This window comes from Gigantopelta aegis, chromosome 2, assembly GCF_016097555.1.
Source record: "Gigantopelta aegis isolate Gae_Host chromosome 2, Gae_host_genome, whole genome shotgun sequence".
NCBI lineage: Eukaryota > Metazoa > Mollusca > Gastropoda > Neomphalida > Peltospiridae > Gigantopelta > Gigantopelta aegis.
The window spans coordinates 20558533-20573365 of NC_054700.1; the positions used below are offsets into that span (position 1 = coordinate 20558533).

Genomic DNA, 14833 nt, shown 5'->3' on the forward strand with positions numbered 1-14833 from the left:
TAGTTTTAGTTAAACGGCTGTGTCACGGCTAACTTACTCAAACTGACTCTAAAGCCTCTGATCCTAGTTAAGTATAACCTAGTTTTAGTTAAACGGCTGTGTCACGGCTAACTTGCACAATACTGACAACCTTTCCGTTCAGTGTTAGCAAATCTATCATATACTCTCAGTAGACCCATTTGTAGTTTGGGCTATTTTCCGTTTCAACCAGTGCTCCACAACTGGTTCATCAACGGCCGTGGTATGTGCTGTCCTGTCTGTGGGAAAGTGCATATAAAAGACCCCAAGCTGCTTATCGGAAAGAGTAGCCTGTGTGGCGGCAGCGGGTTTCCTCTAAAGAAATATGCCACAATGACCATATGTTTGACGTCCAATAGCCGATGATAAGATAAAAAATCAATGTGCTCTAGAGGTTGGTTGTTCTATTGTTTTTAGCATCTCAAAATTAATTTAGTGATTAATTAGTGCTCAAAATTATTTAGTCTATTTATTCAACGGTTTTAAACAAATACAATTAATACTCGAGAGCTGTTAATACTGAAATTGTTTCATGAAATTGCTTATGGTGGCTACAATATCTAAGTGCCAAAATCTCACGGAACCACTATACAAAATTTTACCAAATAAGACCCGGCCGGGCCAGAGTTTGAAGTTCACTTAACTTTTGACAGCGCATATAATGCTACCAGTCGTGCCGTTGGTGATAAATGTGACGGTGCAATTTTATTTTATCCATTACCACTGTGTCAAATATCCTTGTGCTTGAAATATGTATGGGGTACCTGCAAATCTAGGTCCTACAATTTTGTGCTAAATTGGGTTGTTGTAAAAAGATCCCCTTATATCGAAAATTAGCCATGGAATGTTCCATTTCTTTTAGTTAATACTTTGGGGGAAGGCTATAGTATTTATATTTATGAGTAATAAACTTTCTTTTCTTAAACGACACCACTAGAGCACATTTTGACGGAACCATAGTCCTACCCGGACTTTCATACCTTATTTATTTTTAAGTAGTTTATTTCCTAGGACTTATATTCCTTCCGGACTTAAATTCCTTCTACACCTGGACCCACCCAGAGCGAGTTTTATCTGCTCAATGCCTATGTCTAAGGCCCAAAACACACCAGATCTGGGTCTGGGTCTGGCGAGTATGGCCAAGACGCCTGGTCTGGTGTAGTTTGACGACTGGGTCTGTAACTGTTACATGTTATCTATATATATTAATGAGCTGATATCTTTAGATAGATTTACTTATATAAACACCAAAAAATAAGTATGCGAAATCAACATTGATTAATAAATACATTTCTTGTTGTTTATTAGAAAAATGAAAGAGTAAGGTTCAAATATTGTGTAGCTGCTAGTATGGCACTGTGCAAACATAGCGCATGTTCTTCTATGTCATCTGTTGCCAGATCTGTATTTCGCGTCAGCACAGACGCGGTGTGTTTTGTCACATTCGATTCAGTGCGTTTAAATTTCCACTGGTACCATACTCGCCAGACCCAGACCCAGACCAACATCCGGTGTGTTTTGGGCCTGAGATCACTTCATTTACGTCTCTCACACACACCACCGAAAACCATGAACAAAGTTGAACATAAAATTAACTTATGAAAACTGCAGAATGAATGAATGCATGAATGAATGAATGTTTAACGACACCCCAGCACAAAAATACACATCGGCTATTGGATGTCAAACAAAGTAAATATATGAATATGATTATTTACATTACAAGCCCCCCCCCCCCAACCAAAAAAACCCCCAACAAAACAAACAAACAAAAAAAAACAACACCCAAAAAACCCAGCCCACAAAACAACAGCAACAACCCCCCAAAAAAACAACAACAAAGCATTATATATTATTAACAATGCAGTCACTTAATTGGATAAAATCTCGAAAATAGACTGCAAATAAAATGAATGAACTCATTAACACTGCAAGGTCACTGATGTCCATATAAAGCTTGGACCAACACTGGAAGGCGAGGAAACAGTCATGTCTGTAAAGGTCACTGCGAAGTGTGCATGGCCTTGACGCTTCCTGGGATCATGGTTGACATTACTTACATCGGTAGATATAACCTGGAGGTTTTAGATTCCACGGGTCAACCCGTTGGCCCCACTTCAATGGCCTACGCCGTGTGTGTCAAACATTAACACGGAAAGTTTTCGTCTCAGAATGGTGTTTAATAGTTGTGGGTGGAGAACACAAAATTCACGGAAAGAATTCAGATTTCGCTACAAACTAAAGTCAAAGCCAAATAGGGATAGAGTATTACATTCCAACACAACAACGTTGATGCCAGTGGTATACCTGTGAGATACAGGAGGGAAGGGACAGAAAGGAAGGAATGTTTCATTTAACGACTCATTTGACAGATTTTAATTGCAAAAAAAGTTTGTTTTGTTTAACGACACCACTAGAGCACATTGATTGGTTAATCGGCTATTTGGTGTCAAATATTTGGTTATTTTGACATATAGTCTTAGAGAGTAAACCCGTTACTTTTTTCCATTAGTAGCAAGGGATTTTTTATATGCACTATCCCACAGGTAGGATAGCACAAGACGGCCTTTAATACACCCGTCATGGTACACTGGCTGGAGCGAGGAATACCTAATGAGCTCATCGACGGGGATCGATCCCAGTCAGACCGCGCATCAGACGAGCATTTTACCACTGGGCTACGTCCCGCCATTTAGTATGCCTAATGAATATTCATCTCTGAATAACCGGCCTCAGTGGCGTCGTGGCAGGCCATCGGTCTACAGGCTGGTAGGTACTGGGTTCGGATCCCAGTCGAGGCATGGGATTTTTAATCCAGATACCGACTCCAAACCCTGAGTGAGTGCTCCGCAAGGCTCAATGGGTAGGTGTAAACCACTTGCACCGACCAGTGATCCATAACTGGTTCAACAAAGGCCATGGTTTGTGCTATCCTGCCTGTGGGAAGCGCAAATAAAAGATCCCTTGCTGCTAATCGGAAGAGTAGCTCATGTAGTGGCGACAGCGGGTTTCCTCTCAAAATCTGTGTGGTCCTTAACCATGTCTGACACCATATAACCGTAAATAAAATGTGTTGAGTGTTTCGTTAAATAAAACACTTCTTTCTTTCATCTCTGAATATTAAGCAACTGCAACTAAAATACATACTCTATTTTTCAGAAAAACGTCCCGGGGAGTGGCAGTTTTGATTGACAATTTTATTGCATATAATATATATAGACACAGACAAACACACACACACACACACACACACACACACACACACACACACACACACACACACACACACACACACAAAAGAATTGGGCACAAGTTATCCAACTTACGAGGCCCTCACCTAATTACAAACATTAAATTGTACAATAATAGCGACTGCAATTTTCAATAAATAAATAAATAAAGCAAAGTAAAGTAAACCTTTGTGAAAAAAATCCGATTGAATAAACTAAAAGGACAGAAAGGGAAAAGAAAAGAAACAGAAGTAATCGACGGGTTATCAATATTCATTATTAACATTTTATCTTCTCAGACAGCTCAACTGGTAAGTGATAACAATATAATAGTAACAAGTAACAACAAATAAGTAATTGATTCCGCATCACGAGATAACGTTTTCTTAGTCAAAGCGTTGTGTCTGTTTAATGTATTTGTGAACGAGCTCAAATATTTATTTATTGGTATCATCATTAAACGTGTCTCGACCGTTTAATATCAATTGTAGATTAATTGATTCAAAACTGTTTTGAGATGTTAAAAGAATTTGTCTTTGCTGGTTATAAAATTGACATTCAAAGAAATAATGATGGCAGTGTTAATGACGAACATTTGACAGTGATTCAGGTGAACACTCGAGACTGATAAAACAAGATTCTGCTTAGTCAGAACCTTTTTTTCCAATAGTAATGATGGATATATATGTTTTTTCAACTCATATAATGGACATACGTATGTAAGAAAACATATACTAGGAAACAAAATGAAGTTTGCAAATATTAAGACAATCAGAAACTAACTGAAAATACAGACATTGATATTTTAAACAAAGCAATGTATTTATTATGTAATTTTAATCGTTAATACTAATGTTCTATTAGTCAATATGTTTTGGGATAGTATAATAGTGCTGTCATATCATATTATCAGTGGTCACGTTTTAAATTAATAAAACAATTTTTAGCTCCGCTTTCTACTTTTTATTTCCTCCGAAGTCTATCTTCTCTTATAGTTTTGATTGAATTGTTATGAAACTTGGTATAATGATTCTATGGGGCACCTTCCACAAACTAATAGAGAGATATCGTTGGCAATTTTAAAGTTGAATTTTTATTCAATTTAAACATTTTAAATAGAAATGTAACATTGGACATTTGAGTTTTGATGTGATAGTTCTGAAACTTAGTATAAGAATTCTCAGAGGCATTGTTCATAATATAATAGAGACATATGTTTTAATATTTAAATTTTTATTAAATTTTAAATACAATTTAACATTGAAAATTTGAAAGTATATATTTTCCTAAAGTTTTATTTAATTGTTCCGAAACTTAATATAAGTATTTTCAGGGGCAGTCGTCACTAACTAATAGTTCTAGAGATCTTTTTATTTAAAAAAAATAAATAAACATTTAAAATTGAACATTTTCACTCGTAGAAAAAGAGGTTATTGCAATCAAGGGCAAGTCTAAAAAAAACCCAACTCATAACATTTATTACAATAAAAAGTTATTTTACAAATCTCACACTATGTCTCATACAGTTTTAAGTCTTAACCTTGACTCATGTATATTCTAATGAGGTCTTTACGAATTAATGCATTATCTACTACTGACCAAATTGAAAATTAAATAGCGGAGCTCTATAGACCGATAGGCCTGTTTAAAGTATGGCGCTTTATATAGTCATCGTTTATTGGAGGTAGTTCAAGCTCATATAGCGAGCCATCTTTACATAGGATTTTACTTTAAAGAGACAGACCCTAGTTTCAGCCCATGGAAATTCACAATAAGTTTAGTTAATCTACAAACCTGTAACACATTTAGATAAAGTTACAATTGAGTGAAACATGAGTCTGTGACTGTGAAATGGTGAAATACCCTCTAAAAATAGACTAAAACTCGACTCCATAACTGTTACTTCTCAGACGCACGTGCGTTTTTTAAAATATGAGAAATGCCTTTTATGATATTAAAATCACCAGCATGACCAAAAACACTCCGAATGTGCTGAAATGGACAATCTAAAGAATAAAATCCGAGTAAAGTATGATTTCAGTTATCAAAAACGGCTCTAATAGTAAAAATTATGCCTTAGTGTTTAAAAACTAGGGTATGTCCCTTTAACCAAAACCCCCCCCCAACTTTTTCTGACACATGGTCTACACAGTAACAGATGGCGATCATCAAAAATTCTTAAACAATTCGTCAACCAAGAGAGGACTAACGTCTACAAAACATGATCTTTGATTTACAAAGACGGCTGCCGATAATGAAAGTGAAAGTAAAGTTTGGTTGAGGTTTACTGTTATCTTTCTTGGCACGATGACCTCATAGTTGTCCTGCGCGCTACTGTCTTGGAGGAGTTTTTGTTAGATAATGTCTAAGTTTTTGTTTTTAAAGGGTTTTTTCTTAGTCTTTATATAAAAAATTTTTTTATCGATCTTAATGGTGGGTGATACAATAGGACACACTCTGGGAGAATGACCCACATATCTCACTCTTCTCTATATATACACCTTTAGGTAAGAACATAATTCAAATATTTATTCTGCCAAACTTATTAACCCTCTGCGTAATGCCAACACGATAAGTGTTTGTGTTTCGTTACCTGTCTACACTCTAGAAGTGTGTGTTTCTCTAATTTAAACACCAAGGTGTGCTCAGGCCAGGGACATAACAAGTGCATGAAAATTGGATTTTATGTAATCAGGGCGACTTAAAACAACGATTGTATATCGATACCTCAGCACACTGTTTGATAAGCGTCTTTTAGATGTACAACACTACACAGTGTGAAATCAGTGAATTCAATACATGCAATGCGAATCATGGATGCAATACAATACAATACAATGCAATGCAATGCAATGCAATGCAATCCAATCCAATCCAAACCAATGCAATGCAATAGAATAAAATGCAACGAAATACAATGTAATGCAATGCAGTGCATGCAATGCAACTGATACAACGAAATACAATGTAATGTAATGTAATACAATGCAATACAATGAAATACAATGCAGTGCAAAGAAATACATTGTAATGTAATACAATGCAATGCAATACAATGAAATACAATGCAGTGCAATGAAATGTAATGAAATACAATGTAATGCAGTGCAATACAATGAAATACAATACAATGCAATTCAGTACAAAGCAGTTCAGTACATTACAATGCAACGCATCGCAACGCAACACAACACAATATAACCAGTTTCGTTGACGTGGTGATTAAGCCAACGGCACTGGTAGGTACTGGATTCACATCTAGTTAACAGCTCAATGGAGAGGTGTGGAACCACAACACAGACTAATATATTTAGCTTGAATATAAACACAAAAATAAAATGGGCGCGTACAATGCATTAACATGGTAGTAATGTAATATTAAAAGCCGCATTTACGTACACCTTTAATCCGGAATCAAACTTTCGAGTATCAAAATATATGGAATAATGCAATACAATGCAATGCAGTGCAAAGCATTGCATTGCATTGCGATGCGATGCCATGCGAAGCGATGTCATGCGATGCGATGCCATGCGATATATAATATGGTATGGTGTGCTGTGCTGTGCTGTGCTGTGCTGTGCTGTGCTGTGCTGTGACGTGACGTGACGTGACGTGACATGACATATGCTATGATATATTACAATACAACATACTACTAATAAATACATTTGGTCCAAAGAAAAAACCCGCTAATACCACATATGTTGTGGGGTGTTTTTTTAGATTTGTTAGCAGTATATCATAGGGTATTTTATCTGCACGTCCCTACATACGGGATAATACATACCACATCCTTCGACAGACGGGATTCGAACCTACATACCACAGCCCTAAAGATGAACGCTTACATATCGCGATTTGTAGCAGAACGATGTTTACGTAATTCCTTGTTCTCACATTCCTTGCCAGTACGTGTGAACGAAGTCGACCTATAAAACTCTGCTTATTTCTTCTCGATAGGTTGACTGGCCTCGGTGGTGTCGTGGTTAAGCCATCGTACTTAACGTTTATAGGTACTGGGTTCGCATCCCGGTACCGGCCCCACCCAGAGCGACTTTTAACGACTCAATGGGCAGGTGTAAGACCACTACACCCTCTTCTCTCTCACCAATCACTAACCACTAACAACTAATCCACTGTCCTTGACAGACAGCCCAGATAGCTGAGGTGTGTGTCCAGGACAGCGTGCTTGAACCTTAATTGAATATAAGCACGAAGATAAGGTGAAAAGAAGTAGATCTGTAGGTTGCTTGACTGAGAACATTACACAAGGATTAAAAGGACCTGACGCTGGTACAGGGCCGGGCCAAGCCTCGAATAACTTTTCATACTTTTTCTAGGAAGCAATTACCCCCTCCTCCCCCCCCCCCCCCCCCTCCCACCCAATGCTCCACCGCTAGTTATTGCGTGCCGAGTCTATAAACAGTAATTTTTATTCAATTTTAGTTATTTAATTTTCATGGCTATAGACATTTAAGTTAAAGTTTGTTTTATGTAACGACACCACTAGAGCAAATGATTTATTAATCATGGGTTTTGGATGTGAAACATTTGGTAATTTTGACATATAGTCTTAGAGAGAAAACCCGCTACATTTTTTCTTTAATAGCAAGAGATCGTTTATATGCACCATCCTACAGACAGAATAGTACATATTACGGCCTTTGATATGCCAGTCGTGGTGCGCTGGCTGGGACGAGAAATGGCCTATCTGTGGGATGATACATATAAAAGATCCCTTGCTAATAATAAACAAATTTAGCGGGTTTCCTCTCTATGACTATATGTCAAATTGACTAAGGCCCGATGAAAATATTTTACATTTAAGTTACATATTGGTTGCCTAGAAACAAGATGCCACCGGAAGACATCAGCAAGACGTCATCTCGTTTGGTTTCTGCTTGCTAAAACATATTTTAAAGGAACAGACCCTAGCTTTTAAACACTACAGCATACATTGTATTTTTCACTATTAGAGCCGTTGTGATCACTGAAATCAAATATTACTTATATTTTATTGCTTAGATTATCCATTTCCGTACAACCGATGTGTTTCTGGTCATCCTGTTGTTTTTAATACCACAAAATGCATTTTTCATATTTTTAAAAACGCACGTGCGTCCGAGAAGTAGCGGTTATTGATTCGAGTTCTAGTCTATTTTTTAAGGATATTTCCCGGTTTTAACGTCACAGACTCTTCTTTCACTCTATTGTAACTTTATCCAAATGTGTTACAGGTTTGTAATTAACAAAACTTAGTGTCCATTTTTACGAATTAAAACTAGGGTCTGCGCCTTTAATATAATATTTAGTATTATGACTTCTATCTATACGACCGGCCTCAGTGGCGTCGTGGTAGGCCATCGGTCTACAGGCTGGAAGGTACTGGGTTCGGATCCCTGTCGAGGCATGGGATTTTTGATCCAGATACCGACTTCAAACCCTGAGTGAGTGCTCCGCAAGGCTCAATGGGTTCAACAAAGGCCATGGTTTGTGCTATCCTGCCTGTGGGAAGCGCAAATAAAAGATCCCTTGCTGCTAATCGGAAGAGTAGCCCATGTAGTGGTGACAGCGGGTTTCCTCTCAAAATCTGTGTGGTCCTTAACCATATGTCTGACGCCATATAACCGTAAAATAATATGTTGAGTGCGTCGTTAAATAAAACATTTCTTTATTTCTTTCTTTCTTTCTATCTATCTATACGAGGATCGGACCATCTCGGTAGATCCATTCAAAATAAATTTTTCTCGTTCCAACCAGTGCACCACGACTGGTCAAAGGCCGTGGTGTGTGCTTTCCTGTCTGTGGGGAAGTGCATATAAAAGATCCCTTGCTGCTGTAGGAAAAATGTAGCGGGTTTCTATGATGACTATGTGTCAGAATTACCAAATCTTTGACATCCGATGATTAATTAATCAATGTGCTCTAGTGGTGACGTTAAACAAAACAAACTTTAATTTTACTTTCCATACGAATAAGCTACAAAATACTAAGTACAATAAGAAAACAAACAAAACAAAACAAAACAAAACAAAACACAAAAACAATCCTATAGTCCATCTCATCATTCTATAATTTATTTATTTATTTAATTGTGGTTTTTTGTGTGTTTTTTTATAAATAATTTCAGTATGGTTTGACGTAAGAAAAGTAAAAGTGTTTTGGAAATAACACAAACACTGTTTTTGTGTGCAATTTACAAATCAATCGGCTCAGAAGTAAATAACTAGTAGTCAATTTCATAGTATGAAAAAAAAGGCGTTCTCTGTGGGACAGACTATAATTCAGTATCAATGGCGTGTATTGGAGGGCGTGCATTTAACGTTAGGCGCAAAAACCAGCCAAGTAAAATAAAAATAAAATAGAATAAAATAGAATAAAATAGAATAAAATAAAATAAAATAGAATAGAATAATACGGTAATTTTCACTGGTACTATCAAATGAATAAATAAATACATAAATAAATAAATAAATAAATAATTAATTAATTAATTAATTAATTAATTAATAAATAAATAAATAAATAAATAAATAAATAAATAAATGAATGAATGAAAAACAAAACAACAAAAAACCCAAAACAACAACAACAAACAAAAAACAAAAATCCAAAAACAAGTCTAGCGAGTGACGGAAACTCTCGAACCTCTGAACCGACCTCTGTTTATGACGTCATAATGCTGTGGCCATTAACGTTGGATTGTTTCATCGGTAGATGTTCCTAACTGCTACTGTTAATTCTCTTGATATCGCCCGATCTAAAGTAGTTGAAAGAGTTAAGCGTTATAATTTATGTTAATTTATTGATTTCAGGATCTTGAGGAAGGACAATCGGAACCAGCCGATATTCCAGAGCACACGAGACATGGAAAACAACCGGAATATGTTCCACAAACAACTCAACGTCATGAAGTTAGTCGGCTTCTCCGACTGGGTGAGTCGAGTGTTACGCATTTTATCCATAGGGCGGCGAAAAGGCCGCCGTTGATTATGAACAGGTTTGTTGTCCACAACAAAAGCCAGCCCTTGACAATGAATTCCGTTTTGTAATGAATGAGTCCAACACATTTTAGACACCCCGACTATTAAACTGTTGCAATCCGCTTCAACTTTTCTGCTAGGACTATTCAAGTCTGCTACCATTTTCAACAGCTCTCAAAACGTTTCTTATCGCAATGAATCTGCATCAACAATTGTTTAGGCAACCCACGATTCTATAATCTATTCACTTGTATACAGGGGTATACCCTCCCCAGTCCCCACCCCAACCCATGACCCCGAGAAGACTAAAACAATTATTACAGTGCAATATTAAGCCATTCGCAAATGTATCCAAAGCAAATGTAGAAGAAAGTGTCCGCTAGGTTCGTATTCGCTATGCTCCAGACCACGCCACACCCCTGGTAAACGCCGCTGTTTGTTGGGCTAGGCTCGGATCCAGGAGGTTGCTGGGGTGCGCAACCCAGGAAAATCCAGTGTGTAGCAAATTCAATACAATTAAGTTATTCGACGACTCGGTGCCTTATTTATAAGGGGGCAAAGGGGGGAAATTGCCCCCCCCCCCACCCCGCCAGAGCGCCCCCCCCCCGACTAAGGACTTCCTTTATAAAAACTAATTCAGTATTTGCCAACTGTTTATGTTCTGATGCCATACTCAAAACTAATTCAGTATTTGCCAACTGTTTATGTTCTGATGCCATACTCAACGAGCGTTTTAGGTGAGTTGCTCAACTCATTTGTTCATGGTGCTTACTTGCCAATTTGGATTTTTCCATAGTCGATACCAATCAGTCGAGAATGGGCAAGTTCATGAGTTCAGCAACGCAAGTGGTGTTTGGTTGTGGACGGCAAAACTCTTTTTCAGTCAACGGCTGGCTTTAGCTTATTAGAATAACTGTACCACGATTTGACACAATAAGGTCGACCATTTATTTATTTATCTCTGGTTTTTAGATATATGAATCCACCTCTCCCCGTTTGTATGTGCGTATGTGTGTGTGTGTGCGTGCGTACGTGCGCGTGCGTACATGAAGGATGAATAGATGCATGGATGGATTGATGGATGCATGCATGTGCATATTATTGTGTGCGTATATGTGTAAGCCCTACGTGTTTCCGTGTGCTCTCCTGCGTACTTGCATGCATGCATGTGGGTGTATGTGTGTGAACAGTAATTTATATATATATAAATATATGTAATTTATTCGTTATATACAGACGCGTGTGCAGTACTTTTAGCGGGGGGGGGGGGGTCTAGACTGTCCTCCCTGAACATTTGCCTGAGCGGGGGGGGGGGGGGTGCAGGGTGTCGACCCCCAAAACCATCAACCTGCTTACGCGCCTGATATAGCTTACCATTATTCTACTGTTCTCTGGTCTTTCATCCAGTTCACTTACGGATGAATAAAAAAACTGATTTAATTTTTATTATTTACAGGAAATCTCCATGATATTTACCATCTTGTCGGCTGTGCTGCACGTGACCAACATCTCGTTTGCGCGAGACGAGATCACAGAAAAGGCCGTGTTTACCGAGACCAATAACGTCGCCGTTGGTATGTTGCACAATCAATGTTAAAACATCTCACAGTTGGGCTCCACGAGGCTAGATCAATTATTCATGCATCAAGTCAAACTTCGCCATGTTTGTCAGTCACTGATGTCGCTCGGCTTCTTCCCTCCCCCCTCCCCCCTCCCCTCCAGACCAAATTTACCAAAGTTATCAACAGTATAAAGACACTGGAGTTTTGCGATCACCTGCCCGCCTGCTACCGACTTGATCGGGCTGCTGGTGCTCCCTTGCACCTGCCAGTGCAGGCGGTCCCTCCTCTCTCCCCCCCCCCCCCCACACACACACCTTTCCTGTTATGGACGGACGGCTCTTGTGCCAATGACAGGCGTACGCTACAACAGCTTGTTCTGAATGTGCACGTAAAACCCTATGACATGACATGACATGAGATCACCTGGCAAACACCCAGTGCTCTCCCCTTTGAAGCAGATCTGATTCTGATCGAGACAACGTGATTGTTCTGTTTTTTAATTGGTAGCCATGACCACGTGGTCTTTTTTTTCAGTAGATAGTCTAACCCACGTGATCATTTTGTCTGCAGGTAGTCGAATCTTCCCACCCATCTACGTTCAGCAACAGCGAGCGACGCTAACGTTCGTGAAACATTTGACTGGTTCCTGATGAGGTCATTTGGTTTAACGCGAAGCAGACGTTTTTTCTTTAACTCTGCCCACGTGACTGTAGCTAGTGAGATTTATAATGGAATTAGCTCCGTAGTCCCGCGCAGTTATTTAGTGATCGGGTTGATGCTCGGTTGGTGTAGCAAAGTCTGTTTGTTTAACGACACCACTAGAGCACATTGATTTATTAATCATCGGCAACTAATATGCAGTTTCCCGCAGATAAGACAGCACATACCACGACCTTTGATAGACACGTTGTGGGTGTATACACACCATTCTCTGTGGCTTAGTGGTTAAGCCATCGGCCTTGTCATTGGTGGGTACTGGGTTCGCATCCGAGTAACGGCTGCCATCCAGGGTGAGTCGTAACAGATCTATTGGAAGACAAATGCATGGTAATGTCACAGTCATAAACCCTTAATGCGCGGTCGGTCTGGGTTCGATCCCCGTTGGTGGGCCCATTGGGCTATCTCTCGTTCCTGCCAGTGCACCACGACTGGTGTATCAAAGGCCGTGGTATGTTCTATCCTGTCTGTGGGATGATGCATATAAAATATCCCTTGCTACTAATGGAAAAACTGTAGCGGTTGCTTCTCTAAGAGGGTATGTCAAAATTACCAAATGTTTGACATCCAATTGCCGATGACTAATAAATCAATGTGCTCTAGTGGTGTCGGTAAACAAACCAAATTTCCATAAACCATTGTCCTTGGCAGACGTGCATGTATATAAGCACGAAAATGAATTGAAATTAATCAAAAGAGGAGTCTGATTTATGCTGGCCTTACACCCAAGAGGACAGTCCAAAGGATGGCGGGATCAGTGGAGGTCCAATATGGTCTGGAAGCTTTGGATACATTATTTCCCATTCCAACCAGTGCATTATGCGTGTAGTATTTGCAGTCATAGCTGTAGCAAAATGCCCACAAATTACCGTATGATTAAATTATGATCACTATTATCATAACCGTTATTAAAATCATCGTAATCACACCACTACCATCATCATCACGTTTACCGGCCTCGGTGGTGTCGTGATTAATTCATGGAACAGAAGGCTGGTAGGTACAGGGTTCGCAGCCCGGTACCGGCTCCCACCCATAGCGAGTTTTAACGACTCAGTGAGTCAGACCACTATACCCTCTTTTCTCTCACTAACCACTAGCAACTAATAACTAACTCACTGTCCTGGACAGACAGCCCAGATAGCTGAGGTGTGTGCCTGGGACAGCGTGCTTGAACCTTAACTGGATATAAGCACGAAAATAAGTTGAAATGAAACCATCATCACCATTATTATCACTGACTTCATCATCATCATCATCGCCGTCATCACCATCATCATCTAGACCATCATCCACGCTGACATCATCATCATCATCATCTTAATGACAATCAAATGCATCATCATGCATAGGACAGGAGCCTATCCCGCCGTTGATGTACCTATTTCTGTACAAACCGTTAAATGACCTACACTATTTGGTGTTAAGCCAGCGTATCGTGTCGAAATCTTCACAGGGCAACAATATCCGCCATTGAAGGGTGGTCTGACATTTTGAGATCATCTTCTAACTTTTAGGTTGGGCGTGCATTAGAGTTTGCATGAAGTATTCCTGGATGTTTCCTGTTAGGCCAGTTGGTTCAGTTCAAGGACGTTTGTCAATGACGTGCCCGATTCGAAGCCACTCAATGGAGTTTGGTTTTAGCCGTTAAAGTATGTTTGTTTTGTTTAACGACGCCACTAGATCACATTGATATATTAATCGTCTGCTACTGAATGTCAAACATTTGATAATTTACCGGCCTTGGTGGCATCGTGGTTAGGCCATCCGTCTACAGGCTGGTAGGTACTGGGTTCGGATCCCAGTCGAGGCATGGGATTTTTAATCCAGATACCGACTCCAAACCCTGAGTGAGTGCTCCACAAGGCTCAATGGGTAGGTGTAAACCACTTGCACCGACCAGTGATCCATAACTGGTTCAACAAAGGCCATGGTTTGTGCTATCCTGCCTGTGGGAAGCGCAAATAAAAGATCCCTTGCTGCTAATCGGAAAGAGTAGCCCATGTAGTGGCGACAGCGGGTTTCCTCTCAAAATCTGTGTGGTCCTTAACCATATGTCTGACGCCATATAACCGTAAATTTTGACATATAGTCTTTGATGAAATCCGATCCATTTTTCCATTAGTAGCAAGGGATCTTTCATATGCACCATTTAACAAACAGGATAACACATACCACAGCCTTTGCTATACCAGTCGTGGTGCACTGGCCGGAACGAGAAATAGCCCAATGGGTCCACCGACAGGGATCGATCCGCGACCGACCGCGCACCATGCGAGCGCTTTACCACTGAATTACGTCCCACCTCGTTTTAGCCGTG

The 14833-nt window shown here is 39.5% G+C and overlaps 1 protein-coding gene across 1 annotated transcript in view; it reads left to right on the forward strand.

Annotated features, from left to right (window-relative positions):
* The window catches only part of LOC121387679 (chitin synthase chs-2-like), a 163521-nt gene that overhangs the window by 22894 nt on the left and 125794 nt on the right, over positions 1-14833 (forward strand). Inside the window, exons 6-7 of the mRNA XM_041518871.1 lie at positions 10067-10187; positions 11691-11808. Coding sequence (XP_041374805.1) covers positions 10067-10187; positions 11691-11808 — 239 coding nt within the window. The remainder of the gene's footprint in view (positions 1-10066; positions 10188-11690; positions 11809-14833) is intronic.